The sequence below is a fragment of the Pagrus major genome, chromosome 23 (genome assembly GCF_040436345.1).
Source record: "Pagrus major chromosome 23, Pma_NU_1.0".
In the NCBI taxonomy this organism is placed as follows: domain Eukaryota; kingdom Metazoa; phylum Chordata; class Actinopteri; order Spariformes; family Sparidae; genus Pagrus; species Pagrus major.
Window position 1 is genome coordinate 13,423,174 of NC_133237.1, and position 19,994 is coordinate 13,443,167.

Here is a 19,994-nt window from a genome sequence, read left to right on the forward strand (position 1 = left end):
CCTCATTGTAATTTCCAGCATTGCTCTGTTAGAGAGAAAGAAGCTGCAAGTTGCATTGTGGAACAACACTATCATTAACTGAAACCAAAGTTATTTTAAAGAGGTGTGAACCACAACAGGCCTTTCTGCAACTTCCCTCTCTGTGGCGGCAGATAGGGTGTCTTCATCATCCTCCTGTAATAAAAAGAAATTATTGTGTTATATTCTACCCATCATGACAACTCTGTGGAATATTAAGGGTACTTACAACATCATGGAGGTCTCTTATAGCAGAAGGCTCCACGAGACAGATTACACCATCAGTAACTGGTAGAAGAAGATTAGTCAGTTGATTACCCAGAAAAGTGCCCCACCTAATGTACATTTCTTTTTTTACAATAGTGTGCAGGTCCCATCACAATTTTTCAGACTCTGAGTCACCTTGAAATAGATTGATATCTGAGAGCAACAGCAGCCAATAACAGAACTGTAGCCTACTGCTACAAGAAAAGTCAGTGTGCCAAGTTGTGTCTATGATGAATGGATGGCCATTACTGAGCTAACAGTAGAAAAAGCATGAATGTAAATATGCCATTCATTTGAATAACTTACCTCTTATGTAGGCCCTTGTGTCCTGGGGCGTGGCTGGCTCTGATGAGCTCCCCCCAGAGATGCCCTCAGCAATAGGTCGCCCACTGTTCTGACTGAGGGCATCTCTTCAGCCTCTGTGAGTGGTGGTGGTGGTGGACCGCCACCTGTTTTGCGGGCCTCAGCCTTTTTTCTGTTGGCTATACTGGAGGTTAAATTTGAACATATCCAGAAAACACAAATTTGGAGACATGCATGTACAACAGGCATTTAGGTGTGGCTTTCATATAGACAATATTAAATACTGGCCGTGATGGGATGGCTGAAGATTTGGCTTTTTCTTTGTTTAGGGGATTTCCCTAATTACTTAAATATCGCTATCACATGTTGAATGTAGCCACTGAATGCTGTTTAATGAGGGCAGGCTATAACACCACCACAATTGCTTGTAATTAAATTATACCTTACCTGTTTGGACTATATTTTTATATTTCATCTTTAGTTGCTGCCCGTTGCAGTCCGTTTTGTGCCTGTTGGGTTGCACCTGTGCGCTCAAACACACATATAGAATATAAATGTTGAATGAGTGGAACACTCAAGACGAAACTTTTTTTTTTTCCTCCAATACTCACGCCTTGACTCGGTCAGCAATTTTCTGCCACACAAGCTCTCGCTATTTTGCTGCTGCCCCAGTATTGCTTTTTCTTTTGAAAATATGCTCATTTTCTGCATATGCAGTCATTAATATTTCCAACTCCACTGGGGAGAAGTAGGAGGATCGAGGCTTTTTTCACCTGTTGCCATGGTGGATCATGTTATCTGCGTTCCATGAGGGCTTTTTATATCCTCATGCACGAGCTTCACTCAGGGTAACCTTGACTCAGAGTTGATTGAACTAATTGTTAACACCTGTTCTGAAACCGAAAACTGAGTTTGACAGCTCAGAGTTGGTCAACCTAGAGTTCAGGTTTTGACTCAGTTTTTGTTAAACTTGGTTCCTGAAACAGGCCCCAGGTGGCATAAAATGTACAAATGCCACCTTGTGTTTTAGACAAAAGTAGCTATATCACAAAATATGCTGCAGCTTTTTTAAGTGACATTTGAGATCCATTATTTCAAGATTCACACTGTCTCAATCCAAACAATATGCATGTTTTTGCAGTGTAAGTGTGTATTAAAACCTCAACGAACACCAGGGGCAATCAATCCTTCTTAGTCAGCTTCATTTTATTGACTGAGAAGATACATGAATAAACAAGGTTACGATACGATTTATATATAAAGTAAACATCAAAGGTCCTAAAATTGACCCTTGTGGCATTCCAATTTTTTAATTAAATTCTCAAGTTCAATCATGAAGCCATTCGACACTGTGGTCTATCAGAGAGGTAGTCCTGAAACCATTTAAAAAGATGCATTGGACACACACACACAAAATTGTACTGACACGAAGCTTAATAGAAAAAAAATTTATTTTCCCCTATTCACAAAAATTAAATAAAAAGGGATACATCCGATAACATCCCACCTGCACCACAGTTGAGCAAAAAAAAAAAAAAAAAAAAAAAAGGTACTACATCAAATTCAATTGCCAGCCTTGATATCAGATTGAAACAAAGTTATGAATTAGTTTTCCACATTCTTCCCTAAGGTATGCACCAAGCACCGACTCTCCTTCAGTCCAACCACAATATCAAATTTGACATAATCAAATGGTCCGCTATAAAACAACGAAAACAAATAATTCTTTAAATAAAAAGAATAAAAAGGAAAAAAAAAACAAAAAAAACTTTTAAAGTCCAAAACAATTTGTGCACTGAAGCACAAAAAAATATAAAATAAAAAAACTAAATCAAATAAAAACAAAATAAATAAACAAAACGTTCACATGAGCATAAAAATTAAAAATAAAATAAAAATTACCTGTGGACAACCTGCATTTAAATTTACTTCTGTATATAGCTCAGTGAATCACAACATAGCGAGAAGTGGTGAAACTTTAACAATTCTTTGTGGTTCAGGAGCTGCATTCTTCTGAATGTTCATGTAATGCAGGCTGAACTAGTCCAGCCTGTAATCAATGAGTGAGCACTTCATGTCTAAATGCTTGCACACATCAGTAACACTTGTGCTACAAAAAAAGAAACTCCATGTGACACTGGTTGAGGAAAAACCACACATCAATTCTTACTCTAAAATACATAATCTACTGATGTGAGCTGATATTCAGCAAAACGTTATCAGGAAGGAATAGTTTTTGTTCTTTCCCCATTAGTTGCAGTCTTTATCTCAGGACATTTCTCAGGTAAATGTTGATACTTCCAGTGGCCACATCAACTCAGGCACAACTCAAGCGATGGCCTGGACATTACTTTATCGAAGGGCTGGTGCAAAGTTACATCTAAGCAGTACTCGCGTACACACCTTAATAGTAAAACACCAACAGGCAAACAGCCATACACACTTCAATTACAACCGTCCACTATGGACAATGACTAACAGATAAAGCTGGATAAAGACCACCACTCTCTCACGTAAGCTAACCAGTGTCAAGGGAGAACAATTAGGACTAGGAGTCAGTGTATTCCCAGGCATATCCTACACAGTATCGACGGGTGAATATATGGCAACAGCAATCACTAGTTTGATCATAAGCCGGAGAAGTACCTTATTAGTCCAGCAGTGAATTGCATTGCCTTTGACAAAGCTCTTATAAGGTAGATCCCTCCAAACGGACCCAATATAAAACGACTATAAAAAAAAGGAGCAAGACTTATTGAAAAGCATGCAATGTTTATGACAAGGAGAAGCCTTGATGGCTCAAGCAGCCATCATTTAACAAAAAAGCATTGATGAAAAAGACAACAGATATGGATTGACAGGTGCACTGGGACATGGATCCAAAATACTGTAATTCAGATGTCTCCCTCCTCTTAAATCCTATTCAATCCATTTTAGGAGCTACATTATAGAACTATGTTAAGAGGCCTCAAGTCTTACCCTAGTCATTTTACCATTGCTTAACATTATCATCATTATGCTTACTTTAGCAAGCCATTAACAGTCCTAAAATCACTTATCAAAAAAACTATATTTCAAGATCAGTATATTATTACTGTGTCTTACATTTGAAATTCTAAATTTCTTACAAAAGAAAAAAGTGCATTTATATCAGTAAGAACCAATTAATTCTTGTTGATGTCTTATCGCTCTCATTAAGTCCGTTTTGCAAATACTCTAAAACGAAGCAGCAGCAGCAAAGAGGATTCTCAACTTGCCTACAGTATTTGAACGCTTGTTGCAGTGGGTGATTCTCCAATCTGACATGAGTCGATTCCTGTATTAATCTACCTATAGTTGGTCTTCACACACACACAGCCTCTATTAAACTATAGGGACATTGATTAGACAATATGTATGAATGGGAGGACAAAAGAACCAAGCACTGACTGCTTCAAATTATGGCAGCCTCCCCATGCTGACAATTCGCGTAATAAATCAAGTGAGCAACACGACAGACATTCACTCAAACATGCGTCACTTAAGAGGTGATCATATGCCATGCAATAACTTGGTACTGCGGTGGTAAAACCTTAGAGGACAGACCTACTGCATCTTTTTTTGGCCTCCAGTGAGGGGAAAAAAGAAACCTATGAATCAAGAGGACTTCAGCAACCACGGGAAGAGAAGGAAATTAAATTCAGCTAAATGTACATGTGAAAAGAGAATAAGACCCATGTATATGCACACGAAATGGTTTTTGCAATTTCGCCGTAAAAGGTGCAAAAAATTTGTGCACATTTCCTGCAGTTACATAGTAAAAGCGTCTCTTTTTTGTTTAGCCTCTGGCACGAGCCTGTTTAAACACATGAACATGTGCAAGTCATTCTACGGACTACGTGCATTGTGGTATTTGGGACTGTGGCACCCTATGCTGGTTCAGATAATTCCTTTATATGTACCTATCTGACACCCCCCTCCCCTCCCAGCTGTCTCCTATCTTAACAGAATAATTAAATCAATGCAGGGAGGTCAAAGCCAGCCCCTAATTTTGTCCTCGCCTACCTAGGGTTCCCTGCGGTGCTGTTGGCGAAAGACACTTTTGAGTGTGTTGGATTTAGTGAGGCGTTTAATCCGAGAGGTATATGTATATCCCCAGTTTACCCTCCCACACCCACCACCCTCCTCCCACCCTCCCTCACAGAGACACACAGGGCGCGGGGGGAAAGGGGGCCATCCGCTGAGTGGAGGATCAAGGCCAGTCTCATCCCTCCAGCGCTCGTTTCTTCCCACAATCTGGGCAGTGCAATGAGTTCCCCAGTAACCCTCCCCTACATTAACCTGCGGAGAAGAAAAAGAGGAACAGAGAAAAGGGATTTAAAAAAACAACAACATATGAACACCTAGTAATAGTAGAACTAGTATGAATGGTTCAGGGGTCAAAAGGAAGTATCGTTGGTGAAAAGTGTCATTCTGGATCAGAAAATGAATTTGGGAACAAAATGTATCACTGCTTATCAATGAGCTGGGAGTTTCATCATTTCCAGAAGGTGGTCTGGGGAGTAGGTTGTTGAGAGGTTTGCTGTACATACCTAACAGGTTGGTGTCCTGTGTGGACCAGGGGATGGTTGGATTAGACGCCGTAGCAGGCAGACAGGCGCTCCTTCAACAGAGGAGGAAACTGCTCTGAGAACTGCTGCCAGTTCTCTTCCCCAACCTGGTCCTTGAAGCCATGCAAGATCTTGGAAGGAAAAACAGAAAAACCATCACGAAGGCAGAATAACCTCAACAAAGCAATTGACGGTTAGCTAAACACACCCTCTTAGTTATCGCTGCTACACCTGTCAGAAGTACTGTCACTACCCAAAATATCTAGCAATTTCTTAAACCGTGGGATTCTCATTTCTAGCTGTTGACTGTCAATACACGGGCTGAAATAACAACTCTTGCCGACAGTATATTAGCTGTAGGTTAGGTAGCTAATTCAGATAACGTTAGTGTGATGCCCACTAATGTGCGCCCACAGTTGCGAGTGTAAATATTTGGTTTTATTGTGTTTCATAATTTGATATAATGCCTGTATTGTCTTTTACTTGAAGAAAGTCATTTTTCTATGAGTAATGTGGTTTCCTGGACCAAAATAGTGCAATTCATATAGCAGGTTGCGACAGTAGAGAGCAGTGAGATATCATGGTTTTCCCTGGGGAGTGAAGTCAGGAGCGAATGTACTGCTATTTTCCTCATAACTGCAGAAGACTCAGACAAAGCAAGCCACGTCTCCTTGTGTCATCCTTCTCCTGCTTTTCAAGACACATATAGCTGTGTATCGGTGCTGCAGCCCAGTACCTGTTACATTAAGCTCAATGAGTTTACTGAAAATGCTGCGTCTGACAAATGTGTTTGGAGGATGCAACACTATCTTGGGTAATGTTGGCTGGGGTTGCTGGAGCATAAACTTCCAAGTCTAACGAGCAGGACAGGGGTGCTAACGTTAGCCTGAAATCTGATAACATCTACAACCAACTTCCACATGGGGGAACTACAACTCACTACTAGTTGTGAACCTGGCTGTTTTTTTGGTGTTTTTTAACAAAACCTGCAACACTACAAACCAATGTAGGTAGCCACTAGCCAGTGGCAGACAGTACATTAGTTCAAGTACTTAAAGTACAAGTCATGTACCTAACTACAATTTTGAAGTACTTGCACTCCAGTATTATTATATTCTTCCTTTACTTCCAGTACATTTATCTGACAGCTATAATTACTAATTATTCTAAGATTGAGATTATACATGCAAACCAAACACCATACAACTATTTAAGTCTAATCTCATGAACTATGATGGAGTGCTTTACTATACAAACCATTGATGTCTAAATTACCTAAAGTTTGCTGCACATTGGCAAATTACAACACTAGGTAATAATATTCACCAATACAATGTATTATTTCCCAGTTAGTTTTTAGGAACACCAGCTGTCCCTCCCCAGACGAAAAGCTCTATCCACACTTCTCAGACTCAAAAATCATCCACACCATGAAATCAGATTTCGAATGTCTGATTAGTGATCATCACAGAGTGTGGTGAGCCAGAACTACACTTGGAGAGGGAACATTTGAATAATTCTAGTCATCTAAAATAACCAAAGGGCCATCCATCAGATCAATGTGTTTGACAAGATCGAATCAGTGATGTGGAAATACTTCTGATGGAGGGACTCACCTTATAAAACATGTCCCTCAGGTCATCCTTGGGGTTGACCCAGGAGGCCACAGCATCACAGAAGAAAATGAAGTCCTGGACAGAAGATCAGAGATGACTTGTTACTTCACTACACGGTGAGGTAGAGCTCCCTCTCTAACCCCCTGTATCCCCAAACAGCTTTAAAGCATATAACCTCACCTGAACCACTCCTGCAGGGTTGACGCCAATCATCACACAGATTCCCCGGAAGGCCGAGTCCTTCTCCTCATTATCTCTGATGTTCCTCAGCGATGTGCACCTGACAAAAAGAGACAAACATGGAAAAATATTCATTCATCAATTCAGTTGCCAAAAGGTCTCGTCTAGATATTCAAATGGTAAGGTTCATACATGTGACTCACCATGGTCTAATGAATTGTTGCAGCTGTGGTGCCACTTCCTGGGGACAGACATAACCCAGTCTACCAATCGTAATGGCTGCAGAGGAAGATAAAACAAATTCACCATAACCCTCCCAACATGACCAACAAATGCTTACAATGTTTTAAACACACAATCCCAAATTTATTCTATGCATGTGTGACCATGTGTACCTGTGTTTTCCAGCAGTGTCTTGGGTGTGTTTGGTCTATTGATGATTTCCACCAGGTGTGGCAGAACCATGCCTACATAAGGCTGCATCTCTGCACCTATAGACACACACAACACAGAGCGAGCACAACATCAGATATCTGAGGAAAATGTGCCACTTGCAGCGTGGATGTGTCATGGTTATGACAAAATAAAATGTTAGAATTTGATGCCAATCAGGAATCAGAAACAGCCGCCCACTTTCAACCAGTAAGAGGAGTACAGAGAAATGATACAGAAAATGAATGAGCAATAACTAATTCTTAAAAGTTTTTTTTCTGCCATTTCATTTTGCCTTCAATGGACAGAGAGGGGTGAAGGAGGAGGATAATTTAAAAGTTGAAAGAAACTAGTGTATGAAGAATGTGGAACATTTTGAGGCTTAAATGGGCAACTGAAAGTATGAGTGAGCACGAATAATTAGACAAGTGTAAAGAGGATAAGCTACAAACTTGGGTTAACCTTGTACGAAGAAAGAGCTGAAGGAGTATGAATGATGGCTGGGAGCTAAACTGCATAGTTGGCTTTACTATGTATGAAGCAGTAGCCAAAGGAGTATTAAGAGTTGTAAAAGTGAGAAAAGGGATGAAGGATGCAAAATTAATGTGAGCTTGGAGCTATACTGCATTCCTTGAATAATGGCTGCGAGTTAAACTGCATTCCTTGACAAATGGCTGCGAGTTAAACTGCATAGTTGGCTTAATTTTGTATGAAAAAGTAGCTAAAGGAGTATTAAGAGTCACAAATAGTGGGAAAAGGGGTGAAAGAAGCAAAATATAGTGTGAGCTAGGAGCCAAACTGCATTGCTGGCTATAAATTGAGTATGAATAATTGGAAAATTGGGAAAGAGTCCATTTACTATAAATAGGACTGTGTGTGTGCTTGTGTGTATCAAACTACAATTGTAGTTGTGTTGAAGGTATATCAGTTTCCCCAGCTGTGATTAAAGGTTGCCATTGTGATGCCTAGATGGTAACTGCTGTTTGACTGTTTTACTCCTGGCTCAGACAGTTCATTTCAGGGGTGCACCCGTCATACTCCTACTGCATGCCGCAGAGCTCAATATTGAATTTGATTGAAGCTTCTACACTGATGTGGAACATGTTGAGTGTCAAAAATGCTGTGGAATAATAATGTGCATAGAACATAAATTGTGAATGCTTCTAGCGTTCACACCAAATCTCACTAACATACTAAAATCCTTTTGCAACCAGAAACATAACTTTCAGTTGGCAGCTGGGTGGGGAGGGGGGAGTCTGGGCAAAAAGGAGGCATGTCTCAACATCTCGAAATTAATTCTCTTTTTTTCATATTGCAGTCTTTGGTCTAAAAGATACGCTCACCAGGACAATTCCTTGTTTGTTGCTTGACACTTGTGCCTGTAAGGAGATCACAGAGTGTCACTAGGCTGATCAGATCATGGACAATGGCTTGCCAGGCATGCACGCATGCATGCACACACGTTCACACTATGCGCAAGCATAATGGCTTTTGTTGTTACGTCCAATGGCACAAGTATTACAACAGAATATGGGGGAACACCACACTGTATGACACTCTTTCACAATCAGGCGAATTCTGCCAAAATCCTAATTGCATATTGTGGTCTCAAGATGTGTACATGTCTACAGCCAGAGACAACCGTTACAGCAGGAGAGAACTAGAAAAACGGCCTACCTAGGTCCAAGAACAACAATTAACGTCAAGGGGAAAGACAAATGCAGTGCGTTTTGCACCGACTTGCAGATCAGTTTGCATTTGTTACACTTAATCACACATGAGCATCCACCACAGAAACCTGCATGCAAGCAACTGTGCCCCCTACAGCAGAATGAGGTGTGCAACATCTGGATCAGAAATTATTAGGAACAAAATGCATCATTTTGTGTCAATGAGCTGGGTGTTTCATCATATCCAGACACTGGGCACTTGTTTTCAGTGAGTGCAACAATTTCTTTTAAAAAAATAAAGTAAAAACACTCACCCATTTGCATGGAGATCTCTCCAATGGCCCAGGTAGCATTGTTACACACTGAGATAAACTCTGGGTTCAGGTTGAGCCCCAGGATTGGCATAAACTCAGCTGGGAAAAGGACATGGACATAGATTGGTTACAATACAAACAGTGCCATCAAATCACTTGCACACGCACAGGCTCTGTAATCCCTAATGTCAAAAACATTGAACCATCTAAGGCTACAACAGGTATTAGTCAGTGCCGGGTGCTCCCTGATAGACAGAGTAGTGGACAGGTGATGTAATTCAATATCCCTGTGACAGAGTTACTCAGCGCTCTGATAACACGCACTCACCAATGCAGGGTTTAACATGGAGGAAGCATGCCTTGGTTAGATCGCCCAGCAGAGCGAAGGAGCTTTGTCTCACCTCAGGCATCGTATCCTGCAACACAAACCACACTCCTTAATGTTATACTTGCACAGTAAATATGTAACATCCATAAAAATATGGAAAGAAACTGCAAAACCCATTCCCTTCATACCTGCATGCACTGGAAAAGCAGTGTCATGATGTTAGAGCGGGCCACTAGCTGTTCCACATGACCTCCCAAACCCTCAGCCAGGCCGCTCAGCAGGTCCAAGGCCACAATCATAAAATCCTTGTCAGGAGCCTCATACTGGTCTGGATGCTGGTTGTACATCTGTACAAACAGAACAGACACATGTCACTTCTTTACCTCTGAAGAAGGATCGCTAAATACACAACATATTTATTTTGTGTGTGTTTGCTTCCTCACCATTGCCTGAGCTAGTGTCTTCTGTACTAGTGTGACACAGCGCTGATAGACAGGCTCACAGTAAGGCAGGAACCCACTCTGCAAGGCGGTAGCTACTGACGACAGACACTAGAGGAAACAAACATGACTTTTAGCAACACAGACACGCCGTTTTCTGGGACTGTCTGAATAAATGCCACAAAAGCAGTCAGCAACCATACGTCATTGTTTTTGATGGGAGAGAATACTTAAAGCAACCATAATTCTTTCCTCTGTTGTTTCGATATTAAAGAATTACATTTGTATTCATGTACAGCTACAGACAACTATTTTGCCTAGAAGATGTTCAGTCAAGTTCCAACAACCACAATTAATGGCTAAGGTAGACCCAAAAGGCAGTCTGTTTTGCAAAGACCTGCAGATCACTTTCCGTAAAGGTACGCACATTAACCTGCATTTAAGCACTCAACATCCCAAGTAGCATGAGGCACGTGATATCTGGATCAGAAAATATTAGGAACAAAATGTATCATTTTGTGTCAATGAGCTGGGTGTTTCATCATATCCAGATACTGGTTACTTATTTTTAGTAAACAGCACAGAGGAATTATGTAAAAAAAAAAAAAAGAACACACACAACCAACTTGAACCCAACTTGGGTCAATGTGCTAGGAAAATGTACCTCCTGTGGGACAAGTATTGCTTTAAAAATGAACTTCTCACCTCTAAAAGTGGAAAGAGGTCCTTGTCTTCGTCCTTCAGCTCGTTCCACTTGGCAATAAGGGGGGGCATCAACTTCTGAATGTACTCCTGAGAAAAAGAAAATTGTAAGTTGATTGTCGTGGAAATTTCTCAATTATGACATGCAGACCATTTTCTGTAAAAAGTACGCATATAAACCTGCATTAATGCCCTCAACATCCAAAGTAGCATGAGGCACGTGATATCTGGATCAGAAATATTAGGAACAAAATGTATCATTTTGTATCAATGAGCTGGGTGTTTCATCATATCCAGATACTGGTTACGTATTTTTAGTAAACAACACTTGTTTGTAATGTTTATGTATTAAAAAGATGCAGCTTTTACTTTGTAGACTGCTGTGGTCTGATTATTGGAAGGACTTTCTGAATTAAATTTTAAATTTGAATGATGAAAAAGTAGCCATGTGCAGTAATATAGATCATTGAGGATACCATACACTAAGATGAATCGAGAATTGTTTTGCATACGAATCATTGACAGCTGAATCATAATAGAATCGTGAGGCCAGTGAAGATTTACAACTCTAGTAAATTGATACAATCAGTTTTTTGGGGGTTTTTTTTTAAACACAAAAGGTCTTTTTTTTGGCAAGTTAGATGAGAAGATCATCATCCATCTGAGAAATGAAAAAGAGTATCATCTTATCATACTCTGGGCATAGCGAATTCCGAAAAATAATTATATTAGTTAAAGCTAATAGGGGTACAGGGAGTACAGTTCAAAATTTCACAGGTGCTTACAGGCTGATTGAGGTGGTGACCCACTGAGTCTGCCAGAGTTCCTATAGCATCGTAGAGAATTAGGAGATTCTTATGCTGGTACTTCCCGAAGGCAAACACCAGCGTGTCCAGGATAAAGCTCAGGTAGGGGACGAGCTCTGTGCACGCCTCCTCCTCCAGAGTGGCAAACGCACTAAGAAAAAAGGATGGAGCACATAAAGACACATCAGTATTTTACCTAAATATGGTTGTGATATTCCAGTACTGACACATGCTGGATGGATGTGGATCAGAAAACAATATGGGAACAAAATGTATCATTGTAAATCAATGAGCTGGGATTTTCATCATATCCATTAGGAAAAGTAGAGGAGGAATATGAAGCCTCTCACCTGCAGGCAGCCTCCTGCACTCTCTTATTGCCGTCCAGGATGCGCTTAAGAAGCTCTGTCATAAGGGGTTTGAGGTAGGAGTCGGGAGGCTGGGAGACCACCCAATGTGCATAGCGACTCAGGGTCCAGCAGGCAATGGAGCGCACCAGGGCCTTTTTGTCACATAGACACTGGATGAGGTGGGGGATCAGCTCTGGAAGGTAGGGCACCATGCCCTGCATGCAGCCTGAGGCATGGAGAGAGAAGGGGAAAGGAAGTTACAAAGAGTATGTAAAAAAAATAATAAAACAGAATTAGTTGGGATAGAAATATGTCACTGTTTGTACAACAGCATAGCAACACAGCCGCAGCAACTCTGGATCAGAATATAGGAACTATAGGTATCATTGTAAATCAATGAGCTGGGTGTTTCATCATTTCCAGATGTGAGATGGGCTTAAAAGTCCACCTAATTCTGAGTGGAATGAAATAAAATATAAACATAGTTTAAATGTTCTCCCACATCTAATAGCATGGTTGTACAGGAGGCCCACAGCTGATTGGGCTGCTGTCCAACACTTACCTGGATGATGCTGTGCATGTTAGCGAGGCAGTCAACGTGTGCTAAGCGTGCAGTGAGGGACTAAAAACTACAAAGGGTGCTGGGTATACTTAAACAGAAGCACTCGTCAGATGGCTGAACGAAAATGTGTGGACAGGCTTTAGAAAGAGCAACATTTACTAAATTTAGCCCAATTAGGTTACATCCGCCTAAATTTTAAGTGGGTCAGTGGAATACAAAGTGGTCACTCCAGATGGCTCATTATGGCCTCTTTGCACTGTCCAACAACAACATCTGTACCAAGTGTCTGGCTTCACCCTAGACTGTTTATTCCTAAAGTGGAAACATTTGCTCAAGTGCGGGTGGGGATCTGCAGAAATGATACTCAGATTTTAGTGCATCTATTCAGCTTTTATGACCCTGTAGTGCAATATTTTTAAGGAGTGGTCTGTGCCAGTGAACAGACAATTAAATAATTCAGTCATAACAAGGATCAGATAAAGCCAAGTTTTGGCATCTCTGACCGAATTAGAGTTGTCACAGACACCGCAGACTTAATAGTCTTACCCTCAGCTATTGCCCCCAGGACAAGGATGCCGGACTCCTTTATTACCCAGTCGGGGTGGAAGAGCAGGCCTTTCAGGAGCGGCAGGAGGTGGGGAAGCAGCTCATCACGGAACACGTTGGCCAGCACGTCCAGTGCTGCAGCTGAACACTTTCCTGCATCAAAAAAAGAAAAGCCCAATTACAATCTTCAGGTGCAACCTACAGAGGAGCATGGAAGACTGGGGATGAAATGCAAAGGAGAATAGGTGGATTCAGACATAAATAATTGATAAAAAAAACAGTCTACAAAGTCACCAGAATGCCCCTTTACAGATTTTGGAAAGTCTCTAACTGCATTTCTCCATCACTTACGCAGGTTCCAGTCAGATAGTGTGTCGTCATCATCGTCATCGTCTTCCTCAATGTCCTCACCCTCCTCACCCTCCCCTCCTTCGTGCTGCAAGGTGACAGTTCGCGACTTGTGGAAACGAGGCTTGATGTCCTGATCACTATCTGGAACAGCCTCATCCTCCTCAACATCACCCTGGAGACACAAACACACACGCGCTCACATTTGACTTCAGCCATTTCATGATATATACTTTTTGAGATAAAAGGAGTTTTTCTAAATTAAAAGAAAGTGTTAAGACCAAAATGAGAGCTCACCTTCAATAGTATGATGTCTATCTCTGAATACTTCATCCCATTTACCAAGATAGGTGTCAGTCTATTTTTAAAAGGGAGAGAAGGAGACTTAGTGAAACAGCCAACAAATTCCACATATGAGCTAATATGAAGGGGTTGATTCTGTATTGAATGATCAAACTGTTGTGTTTAGAAAGAATGTATAATAAAAGTAAACTTTTAAATCTTCCACCATATTTTAAACGTAATTAACATAGTACTCACTGCACCAGGTGTCCGGACAGCATCTCCTTACAGATGGGTTGCTCTGCTAAAGTCAGCCAAAACTCGCAGGCCTCCAGAGCCACATTCTCATCGGGGTCCTGGGTTCTCTGCAGCATGTACTGCAGGAGAAGAGGAAAAAATATGATGAAGACACAGTATAAAAGAATTAGTTGGGATTGAAAGAAAAACTGTGTAGGGCAACAGTGCAGCAAAGATTCATATCTGGATCAGAATATAGGAACTTATAGGTATCATTGTAAATCAATGAGCTGGGTGTTTCATCATTTCCAGATGCATCGGGTGAAATGTAGTATAAATATTCTCCGACATTTAAACATGTGAATGTACAAGAGGTCCACAGCTGATTGGGGGGTTGTCCAACACTTACCTGTATGATGCTGTGCATGTGGGGGATGAGGCGGTCAATGCGGACCTCCAGTAACATAACCAGGGCTCGACACACGTTCTTTCGAACCTCTGAGTCCTCATCTGCTGCCAGCGCAAACAGGCTCTAGTAGGGGAAAGGAGAAACAATACGAAAAAGATTGATAATGGGGAGGAAAAAGCAGGAATGGGATGAAGAAGAAAATGGGTTGACAAAAACAACTTTTGTTCTTCTGCTATTCAAAACACACAGCTCACCTCTATAAAGGTGTCAATGTTGTCCATCAGAGCCTGGGCTCTGCCAATGATGAACTGGTTCACACAGGCTATGGCATGGGACCTGCGAGGAAGACAGGAACAGTCAAGTCACCTACAGAGGTGTTTTAGTGTTAAATAAAATGTGTTTTTGTTAATACAGGGGAAACTGTTGGATTATCCAATTATGATGAAAACATTGTAAAATACGTTTGTAAATAAGTTTTTCTGAAAATAAATTATTCTGTTACACATTCAGTGTTTACATCAGTCACAAGCAGAACAGAAACATGCACAAAAAACCTTTAAAATGCCAAATTATTTTAACTGAATCCTATTTGTATTATTGTAACTATAATCTATATATATCTATCTATCTAAAATATACATCAGCGAGGGGGGTATAGTGAATATCTGGATCAGACAGTATGAATACAAACACCTTCACAGTCAGTCAGATGTTACTATGCATCACATCCAGATGGTAATAACACAAAAACAAGCAGAAATGAGTTGCTTTCTCTCTGGTACCTAATCTTGGGACTGCAGTGCTTGAAGAACTGAAGGAATTTGGGGATCATAATGTTGAGGGGTCTGTTCAGAGCGTCGCTGTCCAGCAGCTCCGACGAGTCCTCGCAGATCTTCTGCAGTGCTCCAAACGAGCCCTGAGACACGGACATACACAGAGAGGCTGTCAAATCAAAAAGCAAAACATACAGGGACACAGGAGAGAATGAAACTGCATCAGAAAATACACCTTAGCAAAAGTACTGAATGTACTGTGCTGATTTCGCTTTTCAGCCGAATACGTAAAAAAAAGATTTTAGTCACAAATGCAGTCAATCTTTCTCATTATGGATATTTGTACATCCACTACAAATGCAACTAATAAAACTGAAGTTGATTGTCATGGAAATTTCTCAATTATGACATGCAGACCATTTTCTGTAAAGGTACGCATATAAACCTGCATTAATGCGCTCAACATCCAATGTAGCATGAGGCACGTGATATCTGGATCAGAAATATTAGGAACAAAATGTATCATTTTGTATCAATGAGCTGGGTGTTTCATCATATCCAGATACTGGTTGCATATTTTTAGTAAACAACACTTGTTTGTAATGTTTATGTATTGAAAAGATGCAGCTTTTACTTTGTAGACTGCTGTGGTCTGATTATCGGAAGGACTGAATCAAATTTTAAATTTGAATGATGAAAAAGTAGCCATGTGCAGTAATATAGATCATAGAGGATACCATACACTAAGATGAATCGAGAATCGTTTTGCATACGAATCATTGACAGCTGAATCATAATAGAATCAAATGCAACTAATAAAACAGAAATTTTGTCATAAAATTTTGTCAAAAAATAATCGTGAGGCTTTCAATATAAATTATCTAAGTACAATTCAAAAGTAATAAATTTTGGAATGTTTGCCATTTCTTTACAAGGTTCTGCACACCAGAGATGTTGATTCGAGTCACTGTGACTTGGACTTAAGTCACTATTTTGCTTGTTTGCAATTTAACAGAAAAGACGTGAGGCTCGACATGGAAGTTAAAGACTCGTAACTTGGTGACTCAAATGACTCAAATGAATTGACATTTAATTTTTTCAGTGTACTTTTTTTTGTCTGACTGTTAGTATATTGCTGTTTAAAAGTGATGGGAAGGGAATGTTTTTATTGAAAAGAAATTAAGAAAATAAAGCTTTAGTAAAGCTATTTGTTTTAGTTTTATTATTTTTAATCTCGTTTAAAAACTTATTTTGCTGAATATCAATAATTATAATAAAAATTCAGTTCATTATTACACTTTTTGAACAGGTAGCACAAAAAACAAAGAATAAGGACCTCGCAGGTGTTGTAGTCCTCCGAGTTGAGCAAGTTGCAGAGCTGGGGCAGCAGCTCCGGCCATGTTTGTAGCTCTCCCTTTGAGGCGATCGTAGTGATCAGGATGCCTAAAAGGACCAAGAGAGAGGACAGACTTCAGACTGATCTATAATTAACAGGACCACAAACAATCGCCTTTGCAGCAGCTCTGGATCAGACAGTATGAATACAAATACCTTCACTGGCACTCAGGTCATTTTATGCATCATCTTCAGAGGGTAACAGAAGGAAAGTGGGGGAGGAGTGGGTGTATCGGGTGTGTGGATGAAAAGCTAGCCCACAAAGATAATTTGTGATGGAGAACAGCTTTCACACCAAACTCCCACACAACGCCCCCACAAAACACACCAACTCACCGATGGTGGCACGAATGAGCGGCGAGGGGTCGCCGATGTTGTTGAGACATTCCTGCTTGATAAAGTCAGCAACAGTTGGGGGGAAGTTCTGGTAGTGGGCCTTAACATTGTTCTTCAGTATCAGACCGCTGAGTGAGCGAGTCGGCTCGTCTGAGGAACAGACAAAAAAAAAAGAACAAAAAACTTGAGAAATACAAGTTGTACATGTTTTAAGAGTGTTTTTTTTAACTGCTCAAATGTATCGCACTAACCAATATAGGTGTGTGGGGCCAATTAGGATGACTCTAGACAAAGTACTTTCAGCCTGTAACTATACATCCCTTCCTAACTGTAAACAAAGACCTTTATTTAACATATTTATTATGTTGATCTAGGTGGATTCTAAAGTTGCATTATCAGTTGGCTCAGCTTCACTGTTCGCCAGCTGATGAGAAGATAAACCACACGTGTTGAGCTCACCATACACAATGTTATCTCCCTGTGCGACACACGGTATGTTAAGCTTTTAAGTGTATGGTAGTGTAGCAGCACCTTCAATTATAATGATCTGGGTGTGTTATATATGGCTAAGAGGAAAACTTTACTCACCTTCAGTTTTGAGTCGCGTAAGGACAAAGATGAGATAGTTGTTGAAGTCAGGGAACTGGTTGAGTTGTTCAAGTTTCTAGCAGGGCAGTTAAGGACCATATCACTTTGAGCTTCCAAATTAAGCAATTCTCCACTTTGGGCAACTAGAGAAGTGTCTTCAACTTTAAAACTTGAGAACATTACAGTATTAATGAAGTAAACATCGTACAGGTTAAAATATGTGTGTATTTGGTACTAGCATAAAACAATGCATGTCATTCAGAGGGAGACAGTTTAATAAAATGTAATCCATTAGCTGTACTATTCACACCCTCCGATTACACTGCAGTAGGATACTTGTTGAACAGCTCTCTGTGTGACTGTGTTGGGTGACTGCGAGTCTTTGAGCAGTTGGAGGACCTGCTGAAGTCCCTGCTCATCTGGCTGCCACTCCATCCTGAAAAACACAATAATGAATCCACGTATTAATTCTGTTCTATATATATTTTCCGGTTTACCCCTCTGCAATTTTTATAGATTACCAAGTGAAACTAAGGACAAATAGGTAAGCAAGTGGGCTCTGGATCAGACAGTATGAATACAAACACCATCACTGGAAGTCAGATGTCAGATTTTGATGCATCATCTCCAAAGTCCACATGCATATATATGGTCAGGAAAGGACACAATTTTTGAACAGAAGCTTCAACATTTAGCTCCACTGGATGAAGTAAAATCTTACATCTGCGATAAAGATTCCTAATGCAAATAATCCTTTCAACTTATCAACAGAACTTCTACCGCAACACTTTAGACGCATCAAGTAGCACATCTTGATTAACTTGTATCATAGGATTTATCTAAAGTTTAAGATATCTTGGAACCCATTAGGTTTGGTAGGGCCTTAGCAAAGGTCCTACGCTGAGCCTTTTTTTTTTTTTTTAAAACCAGTCACTGCAATATACTACTTACTCACTGCTTTAAAAATTAAACGTTATATAAAGCCACTGCAGACACCACCTACTGTTATTTTTGTATCTAATTAACCCATGTACAAAATAGTTGAGGAAGAAAGTGCATAAGCTAAAGACTGCATGCAGGAAGTTGAAGGTGCACATGGTGTAGGTTCAAGGTGGACGGGGGGCCACTAGAGTTTGGTAAAGGTAATTTGAGGGGGATATAACTCGCTTGGCCTTTGAATCCCAGAATACAAATACATATAATTGTAAATGGAAATCGGCTTGCGGCACAAAAACGAGGACATTAGACAACACGACAGCTAAAATCTCTGTGACCCAGCTTAACCGCTCCAAGTTAATCCTACCCCCACGCCACCCGGTCTGTAGGTCTAAGTTTCAGAAATGCTTTGTGTCTCAATACTGCTCGTTTATATTTCAAACCCATGCTGTTCAGCACGTGGGCACGAGGCTCGCGATTAAACCGAGGGTCGCGTTCAGCTGCTGTCGGTCAGAGTGCGAGAAAAGTTGTCAGGGAACAAGTTAGCATAGCCATGTAGCAGGGCCGCCTTCCCGGTTCTAAGCTAGCAGTCCGTGTGGTTTGCCTTAACTAGTTACATTGGACTGCACTGATTAGTTTTTCTACCATAATAACCCGAATGATCGATTAAATTATTGGTTGGTTACGCACTATCCGAAATGTCAATTTACAGTTGACCCGATGCTACCAAAAGTTGCCCTTCTTGCTCAGGCCTGGTCGACGGGGCAGGTCCATGCAGGGTGGTCACAATGTGCCCGTCCGGCATAGAAATAGTCAAATACCGCCATCTGCTAGCCAAATGAAGCCCTGGACCAACTCATCCTTTTAGAAAAAGATAAGATCTGACTGGACATGTAAGGTACCGCCGTTAACACAACACTTGCAGGCAACATTAGGCACAAACTTGGTGAACACGTTTTGCAAGCTGGCGTTAGCCGCTAAACCCTCTGAGCATAGTGTTTGACTGACAACGCTAATGCTACTAGCCAGGCTAATGCTATATAACGGACACTTGTTTTGATATTCGCTTTATCAGAACACCTTACCCGATGAGGCGGTCTGATCGATGTAATATATCTGAAATAGTTTGTCAAAGCACAAGCGTACCAATACTATACGTACAATATTGACTTGAAAGTTGAATAATCAGTACTAGGCCGCTCTTCTGCCGTGCTTCGTAGCGGTTCTTCTTGTTCAAATGAGCACGCCGACTGAAATTGACCTATGGCGGCTTCCGTTCAGTACACATTTCGCCAACTACGCGAGATTACCGGAACCCCGTTTCTTTTTCCCGTCACATACCGTCATTTATACAATAATTACCTTCAAAATAAAATAGGCCTACAAACATGAAATGAATAAGAATGAAGGATTAAATACATTTATAAATCATAGAAATAAATGTCTACAGTATGTTGTTTGCGTTTTGATCATGATATTCTGATAATTTGTAACGTTACAAAATAAATGGATCCAAGTGTCGTTAATGTCTACCATTGTATTATTCTTTAATTTAATCAAGGCTCAC

At 40.6% G+C, this 19,994-nt stretch overlaps 1 protein-coding gene and 3 non-coding genes across 5 annotated transcripts; all 4 read right to left on the reverse strand.

Annotated features, from left to right (window-relative positions):
• Positions 1-4,758: 4,758 nt before the first annotated feature.
• Positions 4,759-19,680, reverse strand: LOC141019446 (transportin-2-like). Of its 2 annotated transcripts, none has more exons than XM_073494363.1 (25): positions 19,589-19,680; positions 17,828-17,927; positions 17,492-17,567; positions 16,904-17,053; positions 16,509-16,615; positions 15,182-15,315; positions 14,654-14,735; positions 14,400-14,522; positions 14,012-14,130; positions 13,769-13,829; positions 13,475-13,646; positions 13,124-13,276; positions 12,016-12,241; positions 11,645-11,816; positions 10,863-10,949; positions 10,161-10,268; positions 9,906-10,064; positions 9,718-9,805; positions 9,390-9,488; positions 7,369-7,464; positions 7,177-7,252; positions 6,974-7,073; positions 6,794-6,868; positions 5,160-5,308; positions 4,759-4,908 (listed from the first exon to the last, which is right to left on the reverse strand). In XM_073494363.1, the coding sequence occupies exons 2-24, from the start codon at positions 17,924-17,926 to the stop codon at positions 5,201-5,203; spliced, it is 2,670 nt and encodes an 889-aa protein (XP_073350464.1). In that variant the 5' UTR covers position 17,927; positions 19,589-19,680; the 3' UTR covers positions 4,759-4,908; positions 5,160-5,200. The 2 variants fall into 2 exon arrangements, with proteins under 2 accessions (XP_073350464.1, XP_073350465.1); XM_073494364.1 differs by lacking the exon at positions 19,589-19,680 and adding an exon at positions 19,513-19,518.
• On the reverse strand, positions 12,369-12,437 carry LOC141020299 (small nucleolar RNA U54). The gene has a single exon (XR_012180826.1). It is a non-coding gene; the product is annotated as a small nucleolar RNA U54 (small nucleolar RNA).
• On the reverse strand, positions 15,065-15,131 carry LOC141020286 (small nucleolar RNA SNORD41). Its single transcript, XR_012180814.1, has one exon. It is a non-coding gene; the product is annotated as a small nucleolar RNA SNORD41 (small nucleolar RNA).
• On the reverse strand, positions 18,051-18,122 carry LOC141020285 (small nucleolar RNA SNORD41). The gene has a single exon (XR_012180813.1). It is a non-coding gene; the product is annotated as a small nucleolar RNA SNORD41 (small nucleolar RNA).
• Positions 19,681-19,994: the final 314 nt, after the last annotated feature.

Excerpts from the sequence above, each read along its gene's own strand:
- LOC141019446 (XM_073494363.1), bottom strand. The coding sequence starts at position 17,926 with ATGGAGTGGCAGCCAGATGAGCAGGGACTTCAGCAGGTCCTCCAACTG. Across the intron at positions 17,568-17,827 it reads CACAGAGAGCTGTTCAACAA|AAACTTGAACAACTCAACCA; the intron begins GTATCCTACTGC and ends CTGCCCTGCTAG. Across the intron at positions 17,054-17,491 it reads TACGCGACTCAAAACTGAAG|ACGAGCCGACTCGCTCACTC; the intron begins GTGAGTAAAGTT and ends TCTGTTCCTCAG.